General features: G+C 35.0%; 3 protein-coding genes and 1 pseudogene across 4 annotated transcripts; 3 read left to right on the top strand and 1 right to left on the bottom strand.

Moving 5' to 3' along the window:
* Positions 1-230: 230 nt before the first annotated feature.
* Positions 231-2,083, bottom strand: LOC147481265 (inorganic pyrophosphatase 1-like). The gene is made up of 2 exons (XM_086578885.1): positions 1,901-2,083; positions 231-608 (listed from the first exon to the last, which is right to left on the bottom strand). The coding sequence occupies exons 1-2, from the start codon at positions 2,081-2,083 to the stop codon at positions 231-233; spliced, it is 561 nt and encodes a 186-aa protein (XP_086435011.1).
* Positions 2,084-5,004: 2,921 nt separating this feature from the next.
* Positions 5,005-7,359, top strand: LOC147481264 (putative H/ACA ribonucleoprotein complex subunit 1-like protein 1; annotated as a pseudogene). The gene is made up of 5 exons (XR_015205458.1): positions 5,005-5,052; positions 5,667-5,721; positions 5,988-6,136; positions 6,224-6,339; positions 7,065-7,359. The product of XR_015205458.1 is annotated as a putative H/ACA ribonucleoprotein complex subunit 1-like protein 1 (transcript).
* A 12,582-nt stretch (positions 7,360-19,941) lies between these two features.
* Positions 19,942-20,946, top strand: LOC147481263 (uncharacterized). The gene has a single exon (XM_086578884.1). It carries the CDS (start codon positions 19,942-19,944, stop codon positions 20,944-20,946), a length of 1,005 nt encoding a protein of 334 aa, XP_086435010.1.
* A 65-nt stretch (positions 20,947-21,011) lies between these two features.
* Positions 21,012-21,703, top strand: LOC147481262 (uncharacterized). The gene is made up of 3 exons (XM_086578883.1): positions 21,012-21,122; positions 21,221-21,275; positions 21,393-21,703. The coding sequence occupies exons 1-3, from the start codon at positions 21,012-21,014 to the stop codon at positions 21,701-21,703; spliced, it is 477 nt and encodes a 158-aa protein (XP_086435009.1).
* The last annotated feature ends 2,731 nt before the right edge of the window (positions 21,704-24,434 follow it).

The raw sequence follows: 24,434 nt of genomic DNA, 5'->3' as shown, positions 1-24,434 counted from the left end.
GCAAAGCCTATACAACTATTTAAATACTTGATTATTAGAGTATGCAATCCATGTGTCAGATGTCATGAGCTAACTTCAGAAATAACCATTATAGACCACATCGCCCAATATATCAAGCAAAATAAAATACAATACCCTAGCAACTTCCGCACGGCAGAGACATCAGCAAAATAAAAAACATATTTGAGTACATGTATTAAACTGAATCGACAATACTGAGTCATTGAATACTAATGAGGAACTTCTATGACTACATGAAACGGTTCCTGTGCAGATAATGCAACAGCATGAGAATTGAAATCAACTGAAGTCAGTGGAGAAAAATTCCCAATATTAGTGTTGTGGTCTTCAGATTTAACTGTAGCAATGAGGTGAAGAAGTATCCTTTCTAGCTCCTCTCCATCACTCCATTCATGAACACCTGCCTTGATAAGTGATGAATTAGTGCGTATCAGATCCCCTAATGGGTAATCCTTTATTGGCATAATATGGTCATCTTCTTTCAGCTTCAAACATGAATAGTAGTCTCCCTTTCCATCACCAATGTAGGTAATTCGATTATTTCCTTTTGTGAAAGCAGAAGCTCTTATCCTCTCTATTACCAGACCCTAAAGAAAACCAAAATAACTCAGAAGAGTGATTTGATAGAAATTAATGATACAAGAATTCTCTGGAAGAAAATTACACATCAATCATATAACTAAGGGCCTCACCTAATGTCCCATGCTAATTTTGCAGGTATAATCTCCAACCCCTACAAATCCAAGAAAAGACTGGAATCAATATACCATGTCTGACATAAGTTAATCAAGACAGCACTAAACGAAAGTATTCAACAATCACAGAGGGAAAATCAAGGGACACAGAATAACACTTGACCGAGCATGAACACCTTTAACATGGGACATCTTTATAGTTATAACTAGTATACAAACTCAATATTGCATTGTTCACAAATATGTTACTTTCTCCACTCAAGTTTCTTAAATTGTAACCATGTACAACTTTTCCAAATTTAAGAGCTCTTAAGTTAGAACAAGCTGATAAAACTGTAACAAGTGTTACCAAACTAGGCCTAACATCCATAGACATGAAAGTTACCAAGGCTGCCATATCTAAACCACTTTTAACAAGTCCAGACATCAATGAAGTCTATGACATAACATTTGGGACCAATATATAATCAAATATTCAACGCGTAGATAAAATATCATTAGAACTAGTGAACAAATGAATCAAAGAGTTTTGAATAAAGCTATACTTACATTTCACAGATTACGTATTATTTTTCTCTGGACAATTTCTCGAGTCATGATTAGCAATCTGTCCACATCTGTGACACTTTCTTCCTGAATTGTTTAGGGCTATCCCTATGGAGGATTTCCATCTATCCGCTTTCTTCTTCCCCCTCCTTTTTGTTTGAGAAATGTTGGGATTCAAAATCAATAGCTGAAATAAAGATTTGAAAGTCAAAATAAACCGCAAATTAAAATAAATATTTATATCAAATTAAACACCGAATTAAACACTAAATTCATATCAAATTAAACAATTCAAATAAAAAAAAAAATGTGATGTATTAACCGAAGGTATCGAAGGCTCTGCAACTGGAGGCTCTTCATCATCTGCGTCTCCTTCATAGGAAGTTTCATTAAACTTTGAAATTCCAATAGCCATTTCACCAATCTTTTCAATAAAATATGAATAACCCTAAAAAGTATGCGACGTATTGTAAGCCACTTGAGAAACAATCTTGATACAATGAGCCACTCTCAAAGGTTCATTTGAGACATTCCCGACACAAATCCAGTATCAAACTCCGCTCTATAAGTGTTAGCATTTTCCACCGCGTCAATCTAAAATGGCTTGGAATCTCTTCAATGTCGTAACGAATAAAAACCTTCAAGATGTGACTACAAAGTATCCCCATAAACTGAAAATACTTGCATTTGCAGTCTGCCTCTAAGGTTCCGCTATCAAAATTCACTTTCCAAACGGACTTCTTCTGCGGGTCTTTGAACTTCAGCATGTAGCTTCCGGTTCCATTGGTGTCCATATGTTGCCCATTAATTTTGTACTCCATCTTTGCCTTTTCTAGTTGATCCTTAAATTTATTGAATATTGAGATCGTATAGACCTTCACGGCATGCATAAGGAGGAAAGCATCGTTAGGCACAATCCGTGAACTATGCTCGGTGTGGTAATCAGAATCTCTTTCTTTCCTAGCAAGCAAAGCCAAAGACTTCTCATTACCATGTACAAACTGCATAAGCGTAGTCATCGGATTGACAAATTGGTCATAATGAGCATTCATTGATTCACTTCGACCAGTCGTGTGCATACCAGCAAAAAAAGTGTCACCGAGATAACAAGGAACCCATTTCTCTCGTATTGAATATATCTCTGTCAACCAAGGATTTTCAGACAACTCATACTTCTCAATGATTGTACACCATCTTCTCTCAAAATCAACAATCCTAAATGAAAAAGAAATATTGTTCTTCAACTCAGTTACCAATGTCTCAAATTTGGTAAATGACATCTTCTCTTGGAATTTCTGCATAATATGCCAAAGATAGTAACGATGACGAGTATTAGGGAACACTTTGGCAATGGCTGCAGTTATCACTCTATCCTGGTCAGTGATGATTGCAGTTGGTGCACGACCACCCACGGCTGCAAGCCAGGCCTTAAATAGCCATATGAATGTATCTTCTGTCTCATCAAGCAACAATACGCAACCAAACTGAATCGACTGATAATGATGGTTGACTCCAGTAAAAAGGGCAAAAGACATGGAATATACATTGGTATGATATGTGGTATCAAAAGACACAACATCCCTGAAATAGTCATACTGGCATCGAGACCTCCCATCAACTCCAGAAAAAGTTCACCGCAGTCCCATTTTAATCTAAATTAATAGCGTAGTAGAACTGGGGATCCTTGGCACTCTTCTGCATAAAATATTTTAGCACGGCAGTTGCATCACCTTCTTTAGGCATCCTTCTGGTCAAACCATAATGATGGTTCCAACAATCCTTCTGTGTAAACCCAACTTCCTCTCTATGGAAAACATATGTCACTTTCCCAACAGGTAAACTGTTGTCACTAAACATCTCGGTCAAGCACTTCGCTGCTTCAGGCATATGTTTGTTAGTTTTCATACAAATTCTCTTCGATGGGGTCACCAGACTGTGACTATGGTCATTCTGAGCAACGCTGACCTCGTATATATCTTCATGTATTCTTTTCCTAATATGAATTCTAGCTTGGCAACCACACCGAATAGTTTATATATTTCTTAATCGGACTTGATCTCTCTTGTTAGAAACCCCTTCACGTGAGCAAACCAGTAAACAACCACTAACCAAATCCACATGATTTTGTTTCTTAATCGTTGTCCAAACACGAGTCTCAAATCCCTCTTGTTGACCATACTCTTTGTAGTAAGTCTTTGCTTCGTCAACACTTGTAAAAGTCATTCCTATATAAGGAGCGTGCCTTGAATAGGGGATTTAGTAGACGAAGATCCAACTACGTCTTCTTCGATATTGATTGATGTCTCTGTCTCCATTTCTATAAATTGAAAAAATTAAAAATATAAATAACTTAAACAGACAAAAATCCCAATGTACATAAACAATGTAAATAACTTAAACAAAAAAACTCTGACAGAGTTCACCGAATATGCTAGTTCAAAATTCTGACAGAGTTCACCGAAAATGCTAGTTAAAACTCTGACAGAGTTCACCGAAAATGCTAGTTAAAACAATGTTATAGACAATATTTGTGTATGTTATATATTTAAACAATATTAAGTAATGTTTAAGCAATATTTGAGCATATCATATTCAAGGTAATTACTCAAAACAAGCTTATGTTTTTAAACAAATTGATTTTGCCAATATTTATGGCTTTTGCTTTTGTATATTATCAATGATCTGTGGACAACTGAAAAACCAATTTTTGCCAAATCAGTTAAAAACCATCGCAAAATTATGTACTTATAGTTCCTTTTCCAGTTGTTTCCTGATGAACTCCTTGGTGTGCGTAGTCACTTTATCAGTTTTTAAATCAAACTCGAAATCAAAATGTGAATCAAACTCAAAATCAATTCGTGGGTTTCGAAATTTTGGGTTATGAATTATAGCTATTGTTGTTGATTTTGGGTTATGAATTTTGGGATAAGAAGAACTCAATTTCGCGTTTTTTCCTTTTTTTGTTTTTGAAATACTTTGAAATTTTGAAATTTCGCGATTTTTGAGTGAATTAGATCTAATGATCTTGAGAAGAGATCTAATGGACCAGGAGGGTGGCACTATAGCCTAACCGATATATATATATACCCCCCATGGATGTACCCCCTTTTGTGATAACCCCCCATTTTGTGAGTACCGTCTGTTTTGTGAGTACTATCAATTGATATTTTCCATATTGGCCATTTTACCCCTATTATAAAGCGGGAATATTTTGGGTTAATTTTGAGAAAGAGAGAGAAAAAGCCCACAATACAAACTTTAATTTTGAGAGGTAGCCTCAAATTGTAAAATGTCAACAACACCATCACCCGCACCAGCTCCAACAACACCACCATCACCACCAGCCCCATCTCCCAATGCAACCTCCTCACCACCAGCTACAACACCACCCTCCGCCTCTCCATCGCCACCTATGGAAGCACCACCGCCCACACCTCCTGCCACCTCCCCACCACCTCCTACAATGCCTGCAGGCTCTCCGCCGCCTTCGGCGACACCGACCACGCCTTTGCAATCTCTACATACCGCCACCTCCTAGAAATACAAGCATTCCACCATTACCTCCCACGCCGGTTTCTAGAAGACCACCACCCTTTCTGCCATCGCCATTGTCGGGGCTATCACCACCATCTCCGTCTTCAAATGGGATATCGATTGGAACGGTGGTTGGGATTGCTATTGGTGGAGTAGTAGTGCTTGTTGTATTGAGTTTGTTGTTTGTTTGTTGTAAAAAGAAGAGATAATGGACCATTGGATTATTATGGTGGTGCTCCTCCTCCTCGACCTAAATGTTGGATATTTTTTTTTTTGATAGTTTGGGTCTTGATTACTTTTGATTTTACTTCTTTTGATTTTACTTCTTTTGATATGTTAAGTTAATAGTGAATTCACAAACTTTAACATAAATTTGTGTTTCAAGTTTCATTAACTTCTGATTTTTTTCCTAATTTTCTGATTTTTTGAGTAGGGGCAAAATTGTCAATTTGAAAAATACCAACGTATGTTACATACAAAACAAACATAGTCAATCAGTAATGATTCTCAAAATGGGGGGTTATTGCAAAAGGGGTACATCTATGGGGGGTTAAGTAAAAAAACCCCATATATAGCTATATAGTGCCACCCTTATGTCACACCCCTCCTGGTCCGTCAGATCTGTTATGATATCATCAGATCTAATTCATTTAAAAATTGTGAAATTTTAAAATTTTGAACTATTTCAAAAACTAAAAAACGAAAAAACGCGAAATTGGTTTGGAAAGCTCATCTCGGTCTTCTTCTTCTCCACTCCAGAAACTCTCAATTTTGTCAAACGCGGAATTAAGGTATGCTCATTTTGATTATCAAGCAATAATGAAGCATCCTGCTGATCCAGAGGTTGATCAAACCATCCTGTTGATCTAGAGAGGTCGTGGTGGTGGTGGGTTTCATGACGAAGGCCCTCCTTCTAAAGTAGTTGGTACAATTTTTTCCCAACTCTCTCTATTTACTTCTCTATTTGATTGCTTGCTTCACTGTGAAAACCATATAAAACTCTAAAAAAATGTATCTTTTAAGTGGTAAAGCAATCTGAATATAAGATAGGTCTGTTTACTTGTTGGTTAACAATCATGAGAAAGAAATGGGTTGTTTCTATACTTTAATGAGCTCAATGCGAACCCTTTGTTGTTTATTTAGCTGGACTGGAATTTGTATGCTTATATGAAGTTTGATTGTAAAATGCAGAGGTTGCTTCGTTCCTTCATGCTTGCGAAGGAGATGCTGTAATTAAACTCACACATGAAAAGATACCCTATTTCAATGCTCCAATCTATCTACAGAACAAGACACATATTGGAAAGGTGGACGAAATTTTTGGTCCTATTAATGAATCTGTAAGTAGTCCCTTTTGTTGATGTATGGTAGTTTTACTAATGGTTGGAATTTATGTTATTGATACATGCATTTTTTTTTGGATGCAGTTGTTTTCAGTTAAAATGATGGAAGGAATTGTTGCAACTTCTTATGCGTCTGGGGATAAATTTTACATTGACCCGGTGAAGCTTTTGCCTTTGGCAAGATTTCTCCCACAGCCAAAGTATGCCTAATCCCACCAGCTCCTAGTTCCTATTATGATTGAGTGACTATTCGACTTTATATTGGATGTTTTTCCTTTTTTCATATCTATATTGTGATCAAAGTTCCAGTGCCTGCCATTGTCAAAGTCCAAGCATGGACAGACATGTATTTTGTCAAGGGTGGTCAACCTAAATCTATGCTACATTGACAGACATGTGTGTCCGTATCCAACACGGATACAATGTCTGACTTGGCGAAATATAAAAATTGAGGTATAGCACATACTATGTGTCCGTGTTCGTGTGACATAAACCTAAATGGGCCCGAAATCCTATTTTGAATGCTTTTTTTGTTTAATCACTTGACTATTTCTCCTTCTCATTTTCTTTTTCTACTGGTTCTGGACACTTTTCATGAACCAGACTAAAAATGCTTGTGTATGTTCATGTAGTCCTTTTTCCTTTTATGGCATTCTATGAGTTTCCTTCACCATTTACCGCCCGTCTTGGGTTTTCTCAACTTTTAGTAAACTCTGTTGACTTCGCCTGACCTTAGCATCTAGAACAAGGATACAAGTTGCATTTTCTTCTTTTCATTCCTCTTTTCTCAATATTTAAATGGTTCTAATGTGCTCGAAGCCTCTAACAAATTATATGCCTATCCTTGGCAGTTGTGAAGCTTGAATTGCTTTTCTTTTTTCTTTTATATTAATTATAGTCTTTCTTTTTTCAATTTTTTTTGCAGGGGGCAATCACAAAGTGGAGGTAAAGGAGGTGGTTGTGGAGGAAGCATAGGGTTCAGTAGTGGAGGAAGTAGAGGGTTCATTCGTGGAGGAAGGGGTCCCCCGCGTGGTGGCAGAGGTCCTCCTAGAGGGGCCGCAGTGGTGCTACTGGGTTCAGGGGTAGGGGAGACATTGGAATGGTTTTTGCCCTTTTTCCCAACATGACATTGTTTGAGCACAGATATTTGTTTTGTATGAGTTCTGTTGCGTTTTGAACACATTATTACTATTGGAATGTCAAGTTGAACCACCTCAACATGGCAACTTCTTTATCTTTGTCAAATGGGGTTTTTTTACTTAACCCCCTACGGATGTACCCCCCTTTTGTGATAACCCTTCATTTTGAAAATCATTATTGATTACCCCCCACTCCATCTGTTTTGTGAGTATCGTTAGTTGATATTTTCCATATTGACAATTTTACCCTTACTTCAAATTTGTAAAAACCCCCCCATTTTTAGCATACGTCTTTGACCATTAACCAACCTTCTCAAAAAATCAGAAAATTAGGAAAAAAATCAAAAGTTAATGAAGCTTGAAACACAAATTTATGTTAAAGTTTGTGAATTCATTATTAACTTAACATATCAAAAGGAGTAAAATCAAAAGCAATCAAGACCCAAACTATCAAAAAAAAAATCCAACATTTAGGTCGAGGAGGAGGAGCACCACCATAATAATCCAATGGTCCATTATCTCTTCTTCTTATAACAAACAAACAACAAACTAAATACAACAAGCACTACTACTCCACCAATAGCAATCCCAACCACCGTTCCAATTGATATCCCATTCGAAGACGGAGATGGTGGTGATAGCCCCGACAATGGCGATGGCGGCGAGGGTGGTGGTCTTCCAGAAACCGGCGTGGGAAGTGATGGTGGACTGCTTGTATTTCTAGGAGGTGGCGGTATATGAATTTAGTTATCATTTGACAGTTATTAATTATGTTAAATCCAGGTACAAGGGATTGTACGTTGAATTGAAACCAACATTTTGAGAATGTGACACATGAAGACTACATCACACTAAGATCGAAACAAGTAGATAAAGGTAGGCAAGAAAGCACCCTCACTCTTCATCAGATACAATTGAGTTGCATATTTGGGTCAGAAGTTTGGAAACTAATGGCTTATATCCTTAGATTGTCTAATGAACGTAGCCGGATTGACAAGATATTATATTTTCATCATTGCATTGTGAAAGGTTGGCTATGGCTTTGTGATTAAGATTTAGTTGCAAGAAGTGGCTACAAAAGTTCAGATTTCATTGTCAATTGGGCTCACTTCTTAATAGCTAGCTACTAAACTTCCCCATGTTGTCTTGAGCATTGGTTGTGGGTTGTCTTTAGCTTCTTATGTAGTAGTATTAGTTGCATGTATGCTGGATTTAGCAATGATCCATTTTGTTTTACTTATTAATGGATCTATGACTTTCACTATTATTATATTTATGCAGGAACTATCCAACGAAGGAAATAAAGACGACAATATTTAGGCAACTGACTGATTCCATACCCCGCCCATTGAAGTTTGCAAATTGGGTATTAGAGGCATTAAGAGCAAATATTGGAAGTTCATTTGAGTAGCAAACCTATTCCCAGTGGTATCTTTGAGTGGCAGATCGAACTATTCCCAAGTACAGTAGTAACTTTGAGTAGCAGACTTATAAATTTGTGTACAAGAGCCATGTTTTAATTGGGCTTATTTGAAGCTCCATGGGCTCTATATTGGTGATTTGAAATATCTTTGTTTGTTCAATGTAATGGCATAATTTGTAGTGCATCTTACATATGATCTCTTATGCATTTTTGTAGTAATTGTGTAATGGACGTGATTAATTAGATGCATTGAATTCATTTAGTTGTTGTCTTCGAACTTTTGATGTTGGCAAAATCAAGAAAACTTTAGAACTTTTTGTTACTTCAGCAGTTCATATTAGTTATTGATTTTGTTGTTGGGTGTTGACACTTCGTTTGGCAGTCCATTGGATTGTAGACTTGTAGACATGTCCTTTAGCAGGAAACATTTAATATTTATTTGGGATCTTAGTTGTTTGATCCAAGCATGTTCTGCCGCAAGACTATCTGCGGAACTATTGATGGTAATAATTATGTGCTCATGAATAAGCTAATCTCGCTATGTATTTAACAAGATTAAAAGTAAGTAAGCCAAAAGACCCATAAAATTTCTCTCAAGAAGATTGTCATTGGCGAAAATTGCATTTGCTTGCTTTCACTAAGAGCCTAATAGTGCTCCAACAGTGTTTGTATAACCCTTGAGCTTTAGGTTCTTATTGATAGCAATATATACCTTGGATTGTAGGAGTTTGCTATTGACTTTTTATTTATTTTCTAATTCTTATAAAGGGACTTAACAACTATTCAGGTTTTGTTGGCGTAAGACATATTTACTCATGGGATTTGAAGCACTTGTGGGTGCATCACTTTTATGGGCATATTGCCGTGTGAAATTGAGTATGTATGACGCACAAAAGTTCAATTTAAATGTAAAAAAATAGTGGAAATGCTCTTGATTTTTTCCAATAAAATTAGGGTTAAAATAAAAAATTAACACGATTTTATTTTGCTAAATTCACCCATAATGACTCGAGCTACGGGTTAAGTTTTGGTGAGATCTAACGGTGATGAAATGCTTTTCCAAATATGCATGCATGAGCAGAATCTTCAATTTCTATCCTTTAAGAGTTTTGTTTCTTGTAAACTATATATTATACTAGAAAAAAGAAGAGAAGGGTAAGAAACGTAAAAGGGTTTTCTCAGGTTTATGTTCTCAAAAACTAGATTCCATCTCAGCTCTCTCGTCATGAATCACGACTCCATAGTTCTCTTTTTAAGAACATACATGGAACTTCATCAAATAAAGAAGGTATGCATATTCTCTCTCTTTTAAATGGTCTCCAAAACACTAATATAAATATATGTTTGTACTACTTTTTGTCTTGCACGAATTTCTCTCTTTAACCTCTAAAAGCCATACATAGAACTCCATCAAATAAAGAAGGTATGCAAATATCCCAATATCATGTTTGAGTATCATAATTAAAAAAGGGTGTATGAAGTTCAACTGGGGGAATACATAAGAGTATGTAGTTTTACCTTTGGGTCAACATGTTATTCAACTAGATATTCACTAATGCAACAAGTGTGTTATTCAAGGGAATCGTGGTAATGGGCATTGCTTTGCTTTGTATAATTGCATTACTTACTTAAATTATTCACATTAAGAAGTTCATTTCACATGGTTTTTTAGATGGCAAGGACCCAATCTAAATCATTAGTGCCCAAGCTAAATCATTAGTCGGGTAAGTATGGGCTAAGTATGCGGCAGAACAGCAGAATTATGTTGCGTGTTCATTATACCAAGAGGGGCATCGGTAGGGGTGGCTAATGATGTTGGTTTTGTTCCTTGAATTTCTAAACATGGTCATGGTCCAAAATATTAATAAAGTTATCCAGGAATACTATACATTAACAATTTTGGTGTGATCCTACAGTGGTGAGGTGGGTAATAGTTATTAATTTATTACTTAGTAACTTATTTAGAAAATACTTTCTTAGAAATCTTTATTACGAGAGTACCTATTCCTTAGAAGCATTCCTTTTTCATGTAAGAATTGGAATAGTTTTCTTCCCACGTGATGAACCCTCAAATAGGTGGAAGAATCATGACCAACAAAATTTTGCAATCATCTCTTTGGTTTCTTTTTAAGGTGAGAATGTGAAATAGATAGTAAGCTTTTTGGTTTAGCAATACCTTTAAATTAACAATCAATGGTTGTTGATTAATAGGGATTATAGAGGTATAGATTTTGTGTTTACGACCTGATGTTGAGTTTGATAGGGAATGACTGCACTCTTTCTTGGGACAAGAGTTGCCTACGTATCAAGTTTCTTGGGTAAACTTGAATCAAGTCTTACGTAGTTCATCTATCTCTACTTATAGATGTTTGAGATAACTTTCCTTATTTGCTCCAGGCTGTTGTCAAGTGTAGATCCATATTTTGTGCTATCTTGATGATTCATCATTACTTCTTATGTTACAAAGTAAATGTCTCCTTGATTGGTGCGTTGACTGAGCTCCAAGATCGCGGTAGATCATTTGCTTCCATATATGGTTGTATCTGATATTTGGGATGATCTGAGTCTAGGTCGTTGTTACGTCCTGATGGCTTGGTATGAGCTGGTGATGTACGAGTTGTGCAGATACGACCTGGAGTGTGGACACGTATGCTGTAGTGATATGTTTGAGAACAGAGGGTACTTACACAACCCCTTTTATTTTATTTACTTTTTGGACAGCTGTGGTGTGAAAAGAAAAATAAAATAAAGCATTCAACACGTATCACACAGCTAGTTTTGTTTGAACAAGTTTGGAAAATGTGCGAGAACTGTTGGATCTGATCCATGGGCCCAAAATCGTGGCGGTTTATGGGAGAGGTTAATTATGATTGTGTTTTCTAGGAAAGGCAAAACGTTTTGGCTTTCTCGAGGTTTGTGCAACTGAAGGGTTTTTGCGTGTGAAGGTTTTTCATTTCTTCATTCTATCAACAAAGGAAAAAAAAGCAGAGCGAAAGTAAAAAACAAAAACCTTTCCAACCTTTCGTCTTCAGGTGCGTCTCTTTTGAACTTCAAAATTTTGATCTTTTGTTTCTTTTGCTTTCGTAATGTATCCATCTGGAAAAGAAAAAAATACTAAACCAAGAGTGAGGGGGGTTGGGGTGGGGAGTGTGTAGCCGGACAAGCAACCAAAACCATTATCTATAACTCTGTCTCATAGGGCTGATGAGGTGGTAGACAAAATCCTCAGCAATCCCAGAGCGAAAACCAAAACCAAAGAAGGGAACTTCCAAACAAGCTGTGAGAAAAGTTGTGCGAGAGAGAAAACCAAGCAACTAAACTTGTAGTCTTATCACAATTCGAAATTTGAAAAAGAAATTGAAGGGAAAGAGGGGGGAGAGTTCTGCTTTCAGCCGTAGGAGAGCTTAATTTCATCCCAAAACTAAAAGTGATTTGTTTATTGGTAACTAAAAGCGATTTGAATGAAAAAGAGAGATTGGCCTGATGAAATATTCTTATTCTTATTTTCTAATTTTGTGGGTATTATTAGTAAGTGTTATAATTACCCTTAGAATTTAGATAACTTTAGATAAATTTAGATAAGTTAGATAAGTTATTTAGATAAGTTTCATAAATTTTAAATAAGTTAGTAGTAATTTCTCTGAGTACGATTTCATAAAGATTGTTTCCTAATTGGAATCAACTTACTCTTTAATCGTGTCGGTGTACCGTCAGATGTACTGACTGGATTAACTGTTAGCAATCCGATGTGGGTATTACCTACATACCATAAAGATCATCTCCACAAAATTTGAACTCATTTGGAAACCTCTAACCTAGCTAAAAATTGTTGTCATCTTGGAAAAGAAATCTAACGGTCTAGAAAATAGTATTTTTGCAATCATCTTTTGCCTAAGTTAGAGATTTCCAAATGAGTTGAAATTTTGTAGAGATGATTTTTATAGTGAGTAGATGATATCCACAAAAAATTAGGTTTGAATCCATTTTCTAGGTGAAATTTTACTTACATACTTATTTTACTTACGTACTTAAAATAAGTATGTACTTTTAAGATCCACACACACACACACACACACACACATATATATATATATACTTATTTTACGTTTAGTGGAAGAATATTTTTGGTTCCACTAAACTATTTGTTGTGCTATAAAATATTTTGATCCAAGAACTGGTAAGTGATCTTCACGAGCATAGTTTTTGAGTGCATGTACTCTCAATTACATCAGCAACAAGTTCATTCTCATTCCCAAAGAACCTAATAGGTCCAGTGCTGCCTAGAACATTAACCGTGATCAAGTATCGACTGCTTTCGCACGCTATTGATTTTTCTTGTGCCTTTTTAGCCACATTATTCAGGGATTATTAGCTTAAGAGACTAATTTATATGAAAACACATGTCAGAAAAGAATGGGAAAAGAGTAAGTATAGCAAAATGGTTCAAAATATATCACCATAATCACATACAAGAACAAGTATTAATTTGATTATATTGGAAAGATTGAAATTGGTGATTCCATCAGTGGAGAAATGAGCATTTGTTTAGCCAATTTTGGTTGCATTATAAATGTTGAGTTTTTTATGTTAATAACTTAATACGTAACCAAAAATGAATGGTATGAAAAAGTGAGATGCATATATATGAGTGCCTAAACATTAGCTTAAGAAAAAGTGAGACACATTGTTGAAAAGAGATGTATCGGTATGAAGTGGTAAGTTCTTTTGTTTATGAAGTTTAATATAAGTGGTTGAATTGAGATAATGTAGTTTATTTAATTCAAGTTTGTCTTCTACTCGTATTATTCAATTTTGTGTGTTTAAATCAAAGTTTCGATTCTATATCTGCACTTCTACAATTATGACATGTGAATATAATAAATAATTTTTTGCAAATATAATCAATAAAATTTTCCATACAACAAGTAGTAATTAATCCACAATATATCATTTATTCATGTTTTTATTACAAACCAACCAAAATACTAAAATAATTCTCTATAATTCTAACATATAATTGTTCAAATCACAAAGGAAATGCATGCCCATTTTTCTTCTCATATATTTTATATATCATTAATAATAATAATGTAGTGCTAATAAATTTCATGCCAATTAAATTAATAACAATATTGATATGTGCTACATCTCATAATTTATTATACGTACACCAAACATTAACATTAACTTCCCTTTCTCTTAAACACGACACGGTTCCGGTTGGGTAGCTAATTAAACACGTGTAATTACTCCCACAACTAGCCCATGGAGAGTGTACTTGTGAGCCTAAAGAGACTGATAACGGGAACAAAAACAAGGAGATTCGATTCAAGATCAGTGCAATTGCTTCAATTTTATGGTGTTATAGGAGTATGTATGCCAATACTATCAAAAAAATATTATGATTTTAAATCTAGAAGCAATTTCTTTTTCATGATGAAGGCATTTGTTGCTGGTGTAATTTTAGTGATCGGGTTCATTCACGTTTTGCCAGACACATTTGATAAGTTAACATCCCTGTGTCTAAAAGAGAATCCATGGGGTAACTTCCCTTTTACTTGATTTATTGCCATGATGGCTACCATATCAATTCTCATGTCGGAGAATGTAGCAACAAGTTACTTTCAAAGGTTAAGTTCAAATAAGTCTAAATTAGTGAATGTAGATGAAGAAAATAATGGAGAACTTGGTAGCCATGTTCATGTTCATACCAATACCCCATGGACATGTTAGTGAATCAAATGAATCTGGTGGAGCTAATCACTACTACTATAAAGAACCTGGCACCTTAAAAGTAATCAGCCTTTTCAGTACCACGTGATGCCCTTCCCAAGTGTTGAGAAAAAAATAGATGAGTGGGCAAACAAATGGACAACATAGTAATTTTATTTTTTCCTTTCCATTTATAGCATGTAGTTTAATAAGAGTAAAGTGCATATACAGAGGTCTTTTATGTATTTTTGAAAATGTTATTAAATGTACGCCCCTTTTCTTTCTGGCGCCTCCGTACAGTGTTTAACGCATCTACACAGTCCAAATTAAACATGATAATGCATCCTACCTACTTTACCTTTTTAGTCGGCGCACAGTGTTTAACGTATCTGCACAGTTCAAATTAAGCATGATTATGCATCCTACCTACTTGACCTTTTTAGTCTATTTTTTTGTTCCCATAAGTTGCTGATAACTTTTCGAAAGAGTTGTGTGGGACCCTGTTAGAACGCATCGGTGTTACCAACACTTCTGTAGAGGAAAGAGAGAGTTTTACTACCAGCCATATTTTCTCATCACATTGTTTGGCCCTTTCTATACATATAGAGCCAGCATATTGCCCATTACCTCCCCAAATTTGACGCCCGTGAGTCATTATAATGTGTTCAACCCCACCATAACAAATTTTTTTAAATATCCCCAACATTATTTTTTTCCTCTTCAAATACTTGACTCAGGCTCACTTCAACACAGCATGCATAGCCAGAGTTTAATTGGAAAGGCGTTAAACTGCTTTATGCAGAGAAAAAAAAAGGAATGATGCTATACAATGTTTATTTGTCATCGTCAGACACTCCAGGTATCCACTAATTTGCATTTATTTTTTTTCCCTCTTTTGTTACTTAAATTCTAATGAATTCATTTCTACAGGTTTGTTCCCTTTTTCCCTCCATTTTGATATAGTTGGACATCTTTTTGAACTATCCAAATTTAAGTCAGCAACTTTGAAGCCCATTTAGATAGGTAAACTAAAATGGAGAATTACTTAGCTCAATCCATTGCATTTGTTGTTTTAAAATTTTTTAAACTGTTTTTTTTAACTGACTACTAACTATTGTTGTATGAAGGTTATTTTAGGTTCCTTTGATGGAATTGAGTCAACGGAATTTTCGTACCGAGCAATACAAAGGTGCCATAAAAAACGTTATAGTATATTGTAAAAAAAAAAAAAAAAAAAAAAAATAGTAGGATATGATCATAGTGCATTAGTCAGTTAAAATAAAATGTTTAGTATGTTACAATGGACTATGTAACATGTTATAGAACCATAGTGTTTTTTTGGTCTGAGTCAAAATTAGAGTGGCCTCGTTGATAAATTGTATTTTGCGCCTTTTAAGTGATGAACTAACATATCGACCTTAGCTGCTTTGAAACTTGGCTTATGTTTTAAGATTTTTTTTTTAACTTGCCAGTAACAATATTTGAGTCAATAGTTTACAAGGATTTTTCAATAATAGTTTTGTTGACAATATTGTTTAAATTTTTTGCTTTGTTGACTATGTTGCACCTTAAAATTGCCATGTTATTAAATTGTGTAACTACATCAGATACAGAATGCACGCAAAAAAAAGATGAATAGCTAAAGATTACATGTTTAGCATAATGACTCTACATATTGGTTATAGTATGACTTTTTTTTTTAATCAAATGCATTATGACACATTAATAATTTAGACTCTTATTTATTAGTTGGATATGCTTTATTAGTTTGATATGACTATTTTACGTTAACAAGTGGGAAATTTGATTTAAGATCGTACTTAATGGTATTTTTTTTATGCCCTTTAACTGTGGAATTATTGTTAACAGAGTTAGTATCCTACCCTGTCTTCTGGATGATCAGAGCAAGGTTGTTTTAAGCGAGAAACAACTAAACTCATACACTTGGGTGACAAATCTTTGATGTTTCTTTCCAACGCAACTTTAGATATACAAGTATCTCTCATTTTAATGCACTTTTAAACATTAGAAAATTAAATACAAGCCGAAATTTGAATCATTCTACTTTGTGTTTCCGTTTGTTTAACATTAACATATGGAGTTGCATAGAAGTGCTTCGAATTTAGATCTCGGAAGTTATGGTAATGCTCAACGACAACAACAACAAAATTGGCAAATTAGGGAATGAGAGAGGCGAGCCAATATGGATTCAACACAGGTAGCCCAGAGAAGAGAGCTTTTACAAAGAAATTATTGCCAACGAATCCGACGGCAAAGAAATGAAGCAATAACTGCTCAAAGAGCCCGCATGCGTACAATGTGAGAAGCTCCTCGATTGATTCCCACTGATGAATCATTACACTCCAACAATTTAATGCTTCAGAGGGTTACTCAGGTACCACACCAACAAAGAAATATTTCAAACTAGTTGGTATGGGATGGTCGTCCTACGCAAAAAAGGCATTTAACTCATATAAGGCGTTATGCTTGCAACTTGGTAAACAAATATTCAGAATTTATTGAAGTAACAACAACTACATCAGTTAGTGCAAACAATAATTATAATGCATCATTACCTTCCAACAATTGCATTACTCAGACAGTAACTCAAATGCCACATCAACCTAGCTACCAATATTTCAAACCAATTATTTTGTGTGGATCGTACAACACAACGAAGACAGTTGACTCATATAAGACAATATGCTCGGAACTTGGGAAACGAAGATTCCAGCTTGATCGATGCAACGTCTACTGCATCAGCAAGTGCAAGCAATGACGGTAATGTTAAACCCCCTTCTACCAACTACTCCGCTGATATTTCAATTCAATCATGTCTTGATAAAATATTTATTCGATGTATACCATGATACTGACAAAATAAAATTGAACTTTGTTAAGTTCTAGGAATCCGTGCTGATGAAATTCCTGACGAATATGATATCAATACCATCAGTCCAGATGGGAATATTATTAATAATAGTAGTGACAGTGAAGGCGAGCCTTTCATAGGTATACATCTAAACTTATGCTTGCGTTGATAATTAGTAAATATTTTTTGCTTCGCTTATCACATATAACTTTTATTTAATTTATAGAAACAGATGCTGACCACGAAGATGTCAACATGCGTACAACTGATTCATTAAGAAGTACTGATTCTGTGATAGATGTTGATGGAATTGGAAGAGACACCGAATGTTAAAGAGAAAATTTTGTCTTTGTGCAAGGTTAGATTGACTTCTTAAATTAAGAATATCTATATAAGCCATTTAATTGCATTAAATAACTAGGTTTATGTAATACGTATATTAACTATCCAAAGTATGTTGCCTTAGGTGGCATTAAGAATAGTCGACAAACATGCTTTGTGACTAGAAGAAGATGTAATCATAATTGCGCTCGAGGCTATGATGACTCTTCGCATGTAGAACCACATCGTTTGCCACCACCTCGGAATTGTCCTAAATGTCAAGCAAAATTATTCAATTGTGAACCACCCAGTTTATATTGCTCAAATGGGACAATTAGTTTACCTCCTATGGTAGCGCCTACTGATTTGATTAATTTATATGCATGTCAATCAACAGTTGGTGTTGAATTTAGGAAAAACATACATGCGTACAACCATATTTTTTCCTTCACTTCTATGGGGGTGGACATTGATGATGCTCTCGCTGATGGTAGGGAAGGAATTTACACATATAAAGCTCAGGGTGCTATTTATCATCATATTGGTGGCCTACTACCAAGTCCAGGACACAGGCCCAGATTTCTACAAATGTATATATACGACACAGATCATGAACTTGAATATCGGATGGCTGAAAATGGAGTACTAGACCGACGGGTATTGGCTATCATCCATAACGTTTTAAAGGAGAATCCATACATCCAAATTTTTCGACAAGTGTTGCAACGATTAACATCACCAAATGTTCGGCTGGTTATTAAAGATAACCCAACAGGAAGTCATCAATATAACATTCCTACGTCTTCTTGAGTAGCTGCGATTTTAGTTGGTAGTGAAGATCCAAGTAACCTTAATGAACGCGACATCATAGCCCAAAGGATTTCTGGCAAATTCGAAAATGTTCTAGACACTGCAGGCTATTATGATCCACTTCAGTACCCTCTTCTACTCCCTCATGGTAGTCCAGGATGGAATTTACATATGCTTCATTCCAATAGGGCACGACTTACATGTCAACAATTTTATTGTTACTTGCTACAAGTAAGCTTCCGACTAAAATTTTATAATATTTTGTTATATATACATATTTTTTAATCCAATTGAAAACCACTAATTTCTAATTCCCTTATTAGATTCGCCCAGATGATCCATCCCTTCTGCTCCGTAGTGGTCGTCTTTTACAACAATACATAGTCGACAACTATGTTAAAATATCAACTTTAAGATTGAGGTGGATACGTGATCACCAGCAAGAAATAAGGGCTAAACTTTATCAAGGATTGCAAGACTCTATAAGTTCGGGGGAAGTTCATTCAGGTACGCATTGAGTTTAAAAACTTATTAAAATTTAGTCAAATGGAAAACCTTACATTAAATTTTTATTTTAAATTGAAGGCAATGTGGGACGCAAAACAATTTTGCCTGCAACTTTTGTGGGCTGTCCCCGTGACATGCATCGTCGATATCATGATGCTATGGCGTTGGTTCAAAAGTATGGGAGAGCAGATTTGTTTATCATAATGACGTGCAATCCATCGTGGTCAGAGATCGAAGATAAGTTATTAGAAGGCCAGGTTCCAAATCATCGACCCGATTTGATAGTCAGGATTTTCCGTTCCAAGCTCGAAGAGTTGAAAAATGATATATTCGTTAAAGGAATCCTAGGAAAAGTGGCTGCACATGTTCATGTAATCGAATTCCAAAAAAGAGGGTTGCCTCATGCACACATCCTTCTAATCCTTGATGAGGCCAACAAGTTAGCAACTGCAGATGCTTACGACAAGATTGTTAGAGTAGAAATTCTAGATCCGCTATTGAGCCAAAACTATATGAGATTGTAGTTAAACACATGATTCATGGTCTGTGCGGTAATGTTAATCCTAACTGTGTCTGCATGCGAGATCAAAAGTGTACAAAAAATTTCCCAAAACAATTCATTCCAGCAACTAATCAAGGAAGCGATTCTTATGCTACATATATGAGGCGAGACAACAAAGCTTTTGCTACTGTTAAGAATCATGGTCGGCATTATCGTGTTGATAATCGTTGGGTTGTTCCTTATAATCTATGCTTATTGAAAAAGTACAACTGCCATATCAATGTCAAAATATGCTCGAGAATTAAAAGTGTCAAGTATTTGTACAAGTATATTTACAAGGGGTCAGATCGAGTAGCGATGGAAGTGACGTTGACAAATAAAGATGAACAAGATGAAATAAAGCAGTATGTAGATGGCCGTTGGATTTGCCCACAAGAAGCCTTTTGGAGAATATTTGAATTTCCACTAAGTTAAATATACTTGTCATTTTATTCTTTGCAAGTCCACATGAAAAATATGCATGAAATAACCTATCAAGGTAACCAGCTGCATGAGGATGTTTTGGCTGATGATAAGAACTCTCGCATGATGTTAACAGAATTTTTCCGTCTGAATAGCGTTGACGTTGCTGCTAGACTGTATCTTTATCATGAAATTCCTGAGCATTATGTGTGGGATAAGTTGACTAAGCATTGGCAACCAAGAACTAGACAAAATTGGGTCATTGGAAGACTATTTGCAGTTTCCCCTATGGAAGGTGAGAGATTTTACTTGAGGCTGCTGCTGAACCATGTTAGAGACCCAATATCATATGAACATATGCGAACTATTGGATTTAATATATACCCTACATTCAAAGAAGCTGATGAGGAGTTGGGGTTGCTCGAAAGAAACAATAATGTTCGCCAATGTTTGCTTGAAGCATCAAGAATGCAGATGCCATGTTCTCTACGGAAATTATTTGTTACAATTCTGGTTTATTGTAATCCTATCGGAGTACGTGATTTGTGGAATGAATTTAATAGCTGTATGGCCGAAGATTATGCCTTAGGGAGTTTTAACACAACCTATGTGACAAATCGTTTACTAAGTGAACTTAAGTTGTTGTTAGAACAATATGGACAAACAATTTCAGATTATGATTTGCCTCAGATTAGTGCTGACCAAGTTGACGAAGATGATATATCAAGTTTGGTCACAAAGGAACTTTCTATTCCCTTTACTTTAGAAGATCTTTCTTCTATCAGCCAGCTTAACCATGAACAGAAGATTGCTTTTGACCAGATTCTTAGTTCTGTTCAGCAGAGGAATGGTGGTGTATACTTCATTGATGGGCCTAGTGGGACAGGTAAACCATACTTATATAAGTCCATTTTAGCAAAACTCTGTAGCAACGGACAGATTGCTATTGCAACAGCTACATCGGGAATCGCTGCTATCATGATGCCTGGAGGTCGCATACAGCCCACTCTAGATTCAAGATTCCAATTCCAATTACATCCACTTCCACTTGCAAAATAAGCAAAGCTAGCAGTTTAGGCAGTTTGTTACGGCAGGCGAGCATACTGATATGGGATGAGGCTACGATGGCACATCGTTATGCGTTTGAAGCATTTGAAAAAACTTTAAGAGACATTACAAACAGTGATTTACCATTTGGAGGGAAAGTTTTTGTAATGGGTGGAGATTTTCGTCAGGTGTTGCCAGTTGTTCCTCGTGGACAAGAGAGCAAACTATTGATGCATACATAACAAGTTCTCCACTTTGGGAGAAAGTTTATGTGTTACGTCTACAGGAAAATATGCAATCTAAAAATGACCGCGCCTTTGCAGAGTTACTCATGGCCATCGGTGATGGGATTTAACCAATTATTTGTGAGGATGACATCATTGAACTGCCCAAAGATATTGTCATTCCGTGGGAGAATGAGCATTCACGTCTTAAGCTTATAAATAAAATCTTTCCAGGATTAGATAGAAATGCTGGTAACAAAGACTACATGATCAGTAGGGCGATAGTAACTCCTAAGAATGATACTGTACAACTGTTGAATGATGAAATAATTGCCCGATTTCCCGGTGAAGAAGTCACATATTACTCTTTTGATTCAGTTCAAAATGACTCTCGTGGTCTATACCAGCAAGAATACTTGAATTCAATCTGTCCCAGTGGTATACATCCTCACAAATTGAAGCTAAAGTTGGGGGCTCCTGTTATACTGACGAGAAATCTGAATCCTAAAAATGGCCTATGTAAATGGAACAAGACTAATATGTAGAGGATTTGACACGCACGTAATTGATGCAGAAATTGTGACTGGAAATTCCGTAGGTGATTGAGTTTTCTTGCCATGCATTCCATTGTGCCCCTATTAGGATGCAAAGTTGCCATTCGAAATGACTAGGAAACAATTTCCTATCAAGTTAAGTTTTGCTCTTACAATAAACAAATCACAAGGTCAAACCATTCCACATGTTGGGGTCTATTTGTCCGATCATGTTTTTTCGCACAGGCAACTCTATGTTGCTTTATCAAGAGGAGTATCACTGACGACAACGAAAGTTTTAGTGACAAAAGGAACAATCAAGGGTCTTCATGGAACTTACACTAGAAATGTCATCTACAACGACATTCTAGCTTCTTGCAGTGTTTAGTTACAAGTGGTTGGTTTTACTATTGCCCACTTAAATATTAATTTTAATACGTATATATTATTTTGTGTATAATGCTTAATTTATATGACGACCAAGTCTCATTATTATACAATGTAAACCCAAAATTCATTTCCAAACACCCCTTCAATTTTTCATGTGTACGTTGAGCAGTCTTTAACCCAACAAACAAGGTTAACGATGTGTACTCATTGTTGTGTACAATTTAAACATTTTTTTTCCTGGTCTTCATATGATTTAAATCATTTTTATTTAACTCAACGCTTTTATCCTTACAGTTTATTATGAAAGCGATTCAAAAAAAAAAAGTTAAGAGACTTTTCAGCACTTATCAGCAATTGGAAATGGCCTAGAAGGATACTTTGTATAATGCATATGATCTGCTTGATGTCTGAACAGCTTAGCATAATTAACCAGCTACAAGCTAAAAGAAGATTGTAAAAGCTTTATCTCATAAGGTATGTAGCTATTTTTTAACTTTGACAATTTTTAAACTTTTCAAGTTTAGCTCTCGAAGACCCATCATTCATAAACAACACAAGCCTTAATAAATTAAATTAAGTTGATTGAGGGATGAGGTTGTTAAAATGATTACCCATACTTGATGGGTAGACTCGCTTATACTTAAAATAAAGTTATAAAATAATATACATTGGCAGTGCGTTTAAATTTTAAAAAAAGTATATTTGTCTTATTCAATATAATTTACAAGCATACTAGAGCATGTAAATGTCGACAAGTAGATGTATTTAACTTAACTAAAGCCTATGTGGGCAAGTAAATGTCAGCATGTAAAATGTCAATTATTGTGACATACAATCATCTTAGCCCAAACCTACTCCACACTTCTATTATGCCACACTGTAATTGTGGGATGGTTTTTTTTTTTTAAAATATAAAATCGGTCGGTCACGTAGTGGCTGTTGAATTATAATTCTTACGTGTACCTTATTATTGTTAATGGGACACAAATCTGGGTTTCTTTCATACATATTCAAATTTTGTTATCACCAAATGAGCATTGAGTAATAGTTATAACCGGTACAGAAATACATAGATCCGTTATACATTTAAATGTTTTTTTTTTTGTGTAAGGTTAAATTTTTAATGAGGTATTTCATCTACGCTTGATAGGTATACTAGATTAGACTTAAATTTTAAAAAAAATTCAATAATATATATTGACTATATATTTATTTTAAAAATATTATGGGCTTTGTCTTATTTAAAATACCAGTTGAGTATATTATACCTCTTAGGTGGATCTTATTATTGTGAACGTGATTCAAATGTAGGTTTCTTTCGTACTTGTGCACATCTTACCATCACCAAATTTGAATTTACTAATAGTGAAAACGCCATGAAGAGATACGAAGCTCCATTAGTTATTAAAATGTTTTTTGTGTCGGTTAAAATTATTAGTTAGACAATCCGTCTGTGCTTTATTGGTTGACTAAATTAGACTTAAATTAAATAAATACAATAATATATATTACGTACATATTTATGCAAAAAATAGTATGGGCTTTGTCTTATTTAAGATAATAATTGACTAGGTCGTCAATTGACGTATGTATTAGTATGGCTAACCTTTAAAATAGTATATATGGTCTTTTTTAATTCAAGTTAATAGTTTACTATTGGTAAGATAATTCGTCTGTGCTTCATAGGTAGACTAGAGTAGACTTAAATTACAGAGATACAATAATGTATATTATCTACATATTTATTCAAAAAACAGTATGGACTTTGTCTTATTTAAGATAATAGTTGACTAGGTTGTCTATTAACGTATGTATTAGTTTACGTAACTTTAAAATAGTATATATGATCTATTTTATCCAAGTTAATAATTTACTAGGTTGTATAGCATAGACATATGGACTAAATTATATTATCTCAAAATATATGGTATGTACTCTGTCTTATTGAAGGTAATCAGTAGTTAGATTTTCCAAACTAGATACAAAGACTACACAAACTAATCTAAAACAAAACTCTTTTCTCTCTTTCTCAAGGTTATAATTAACTAGGTTCTCTAAAATAGACATAAAGACTAGATGACCTAATGTTGTTAATTCACAACTTTATATAATATTTTCATTCTTTCTTAAAAAATCTTTGCCTATTCAAAAATTTCATTAGCTTAAACAAAACATGTTCAATTAACTTAACAACGCTTATTCCTCAAAGTACCTTTGATATTTAAAACATTCGTTTTACCTTCTACCTCACATTTAAAATTCATTACAGGGGAGTTTTACTCAACCATTCTAAAAGGCATTCAGAATATCGTAGATGAATTTTTTTTAGTATGGAAAAAAAAAAAAAAAAAAA

This window comes from Coptis chinensis, chromosome 8 (assembly GCF_015680905.1).
Source record: "Coptis chinensis isolate HL-2020 chromosome 8, ASM1568090v1, whole genome shotgun sequence".
Classification (NCBI taxonomy): Eukaryota; Viridiplantae; Streptophyta; class Magnoliopsida; order Ranunculales; family Ranunculaceae; genus Coptis; species Coptis chinensis.
The sequence above is the reverse complement of the archived record's forward strand: the minus strand, read 5'-3'. Positions and strand labels throughout refer to the sequence as shown.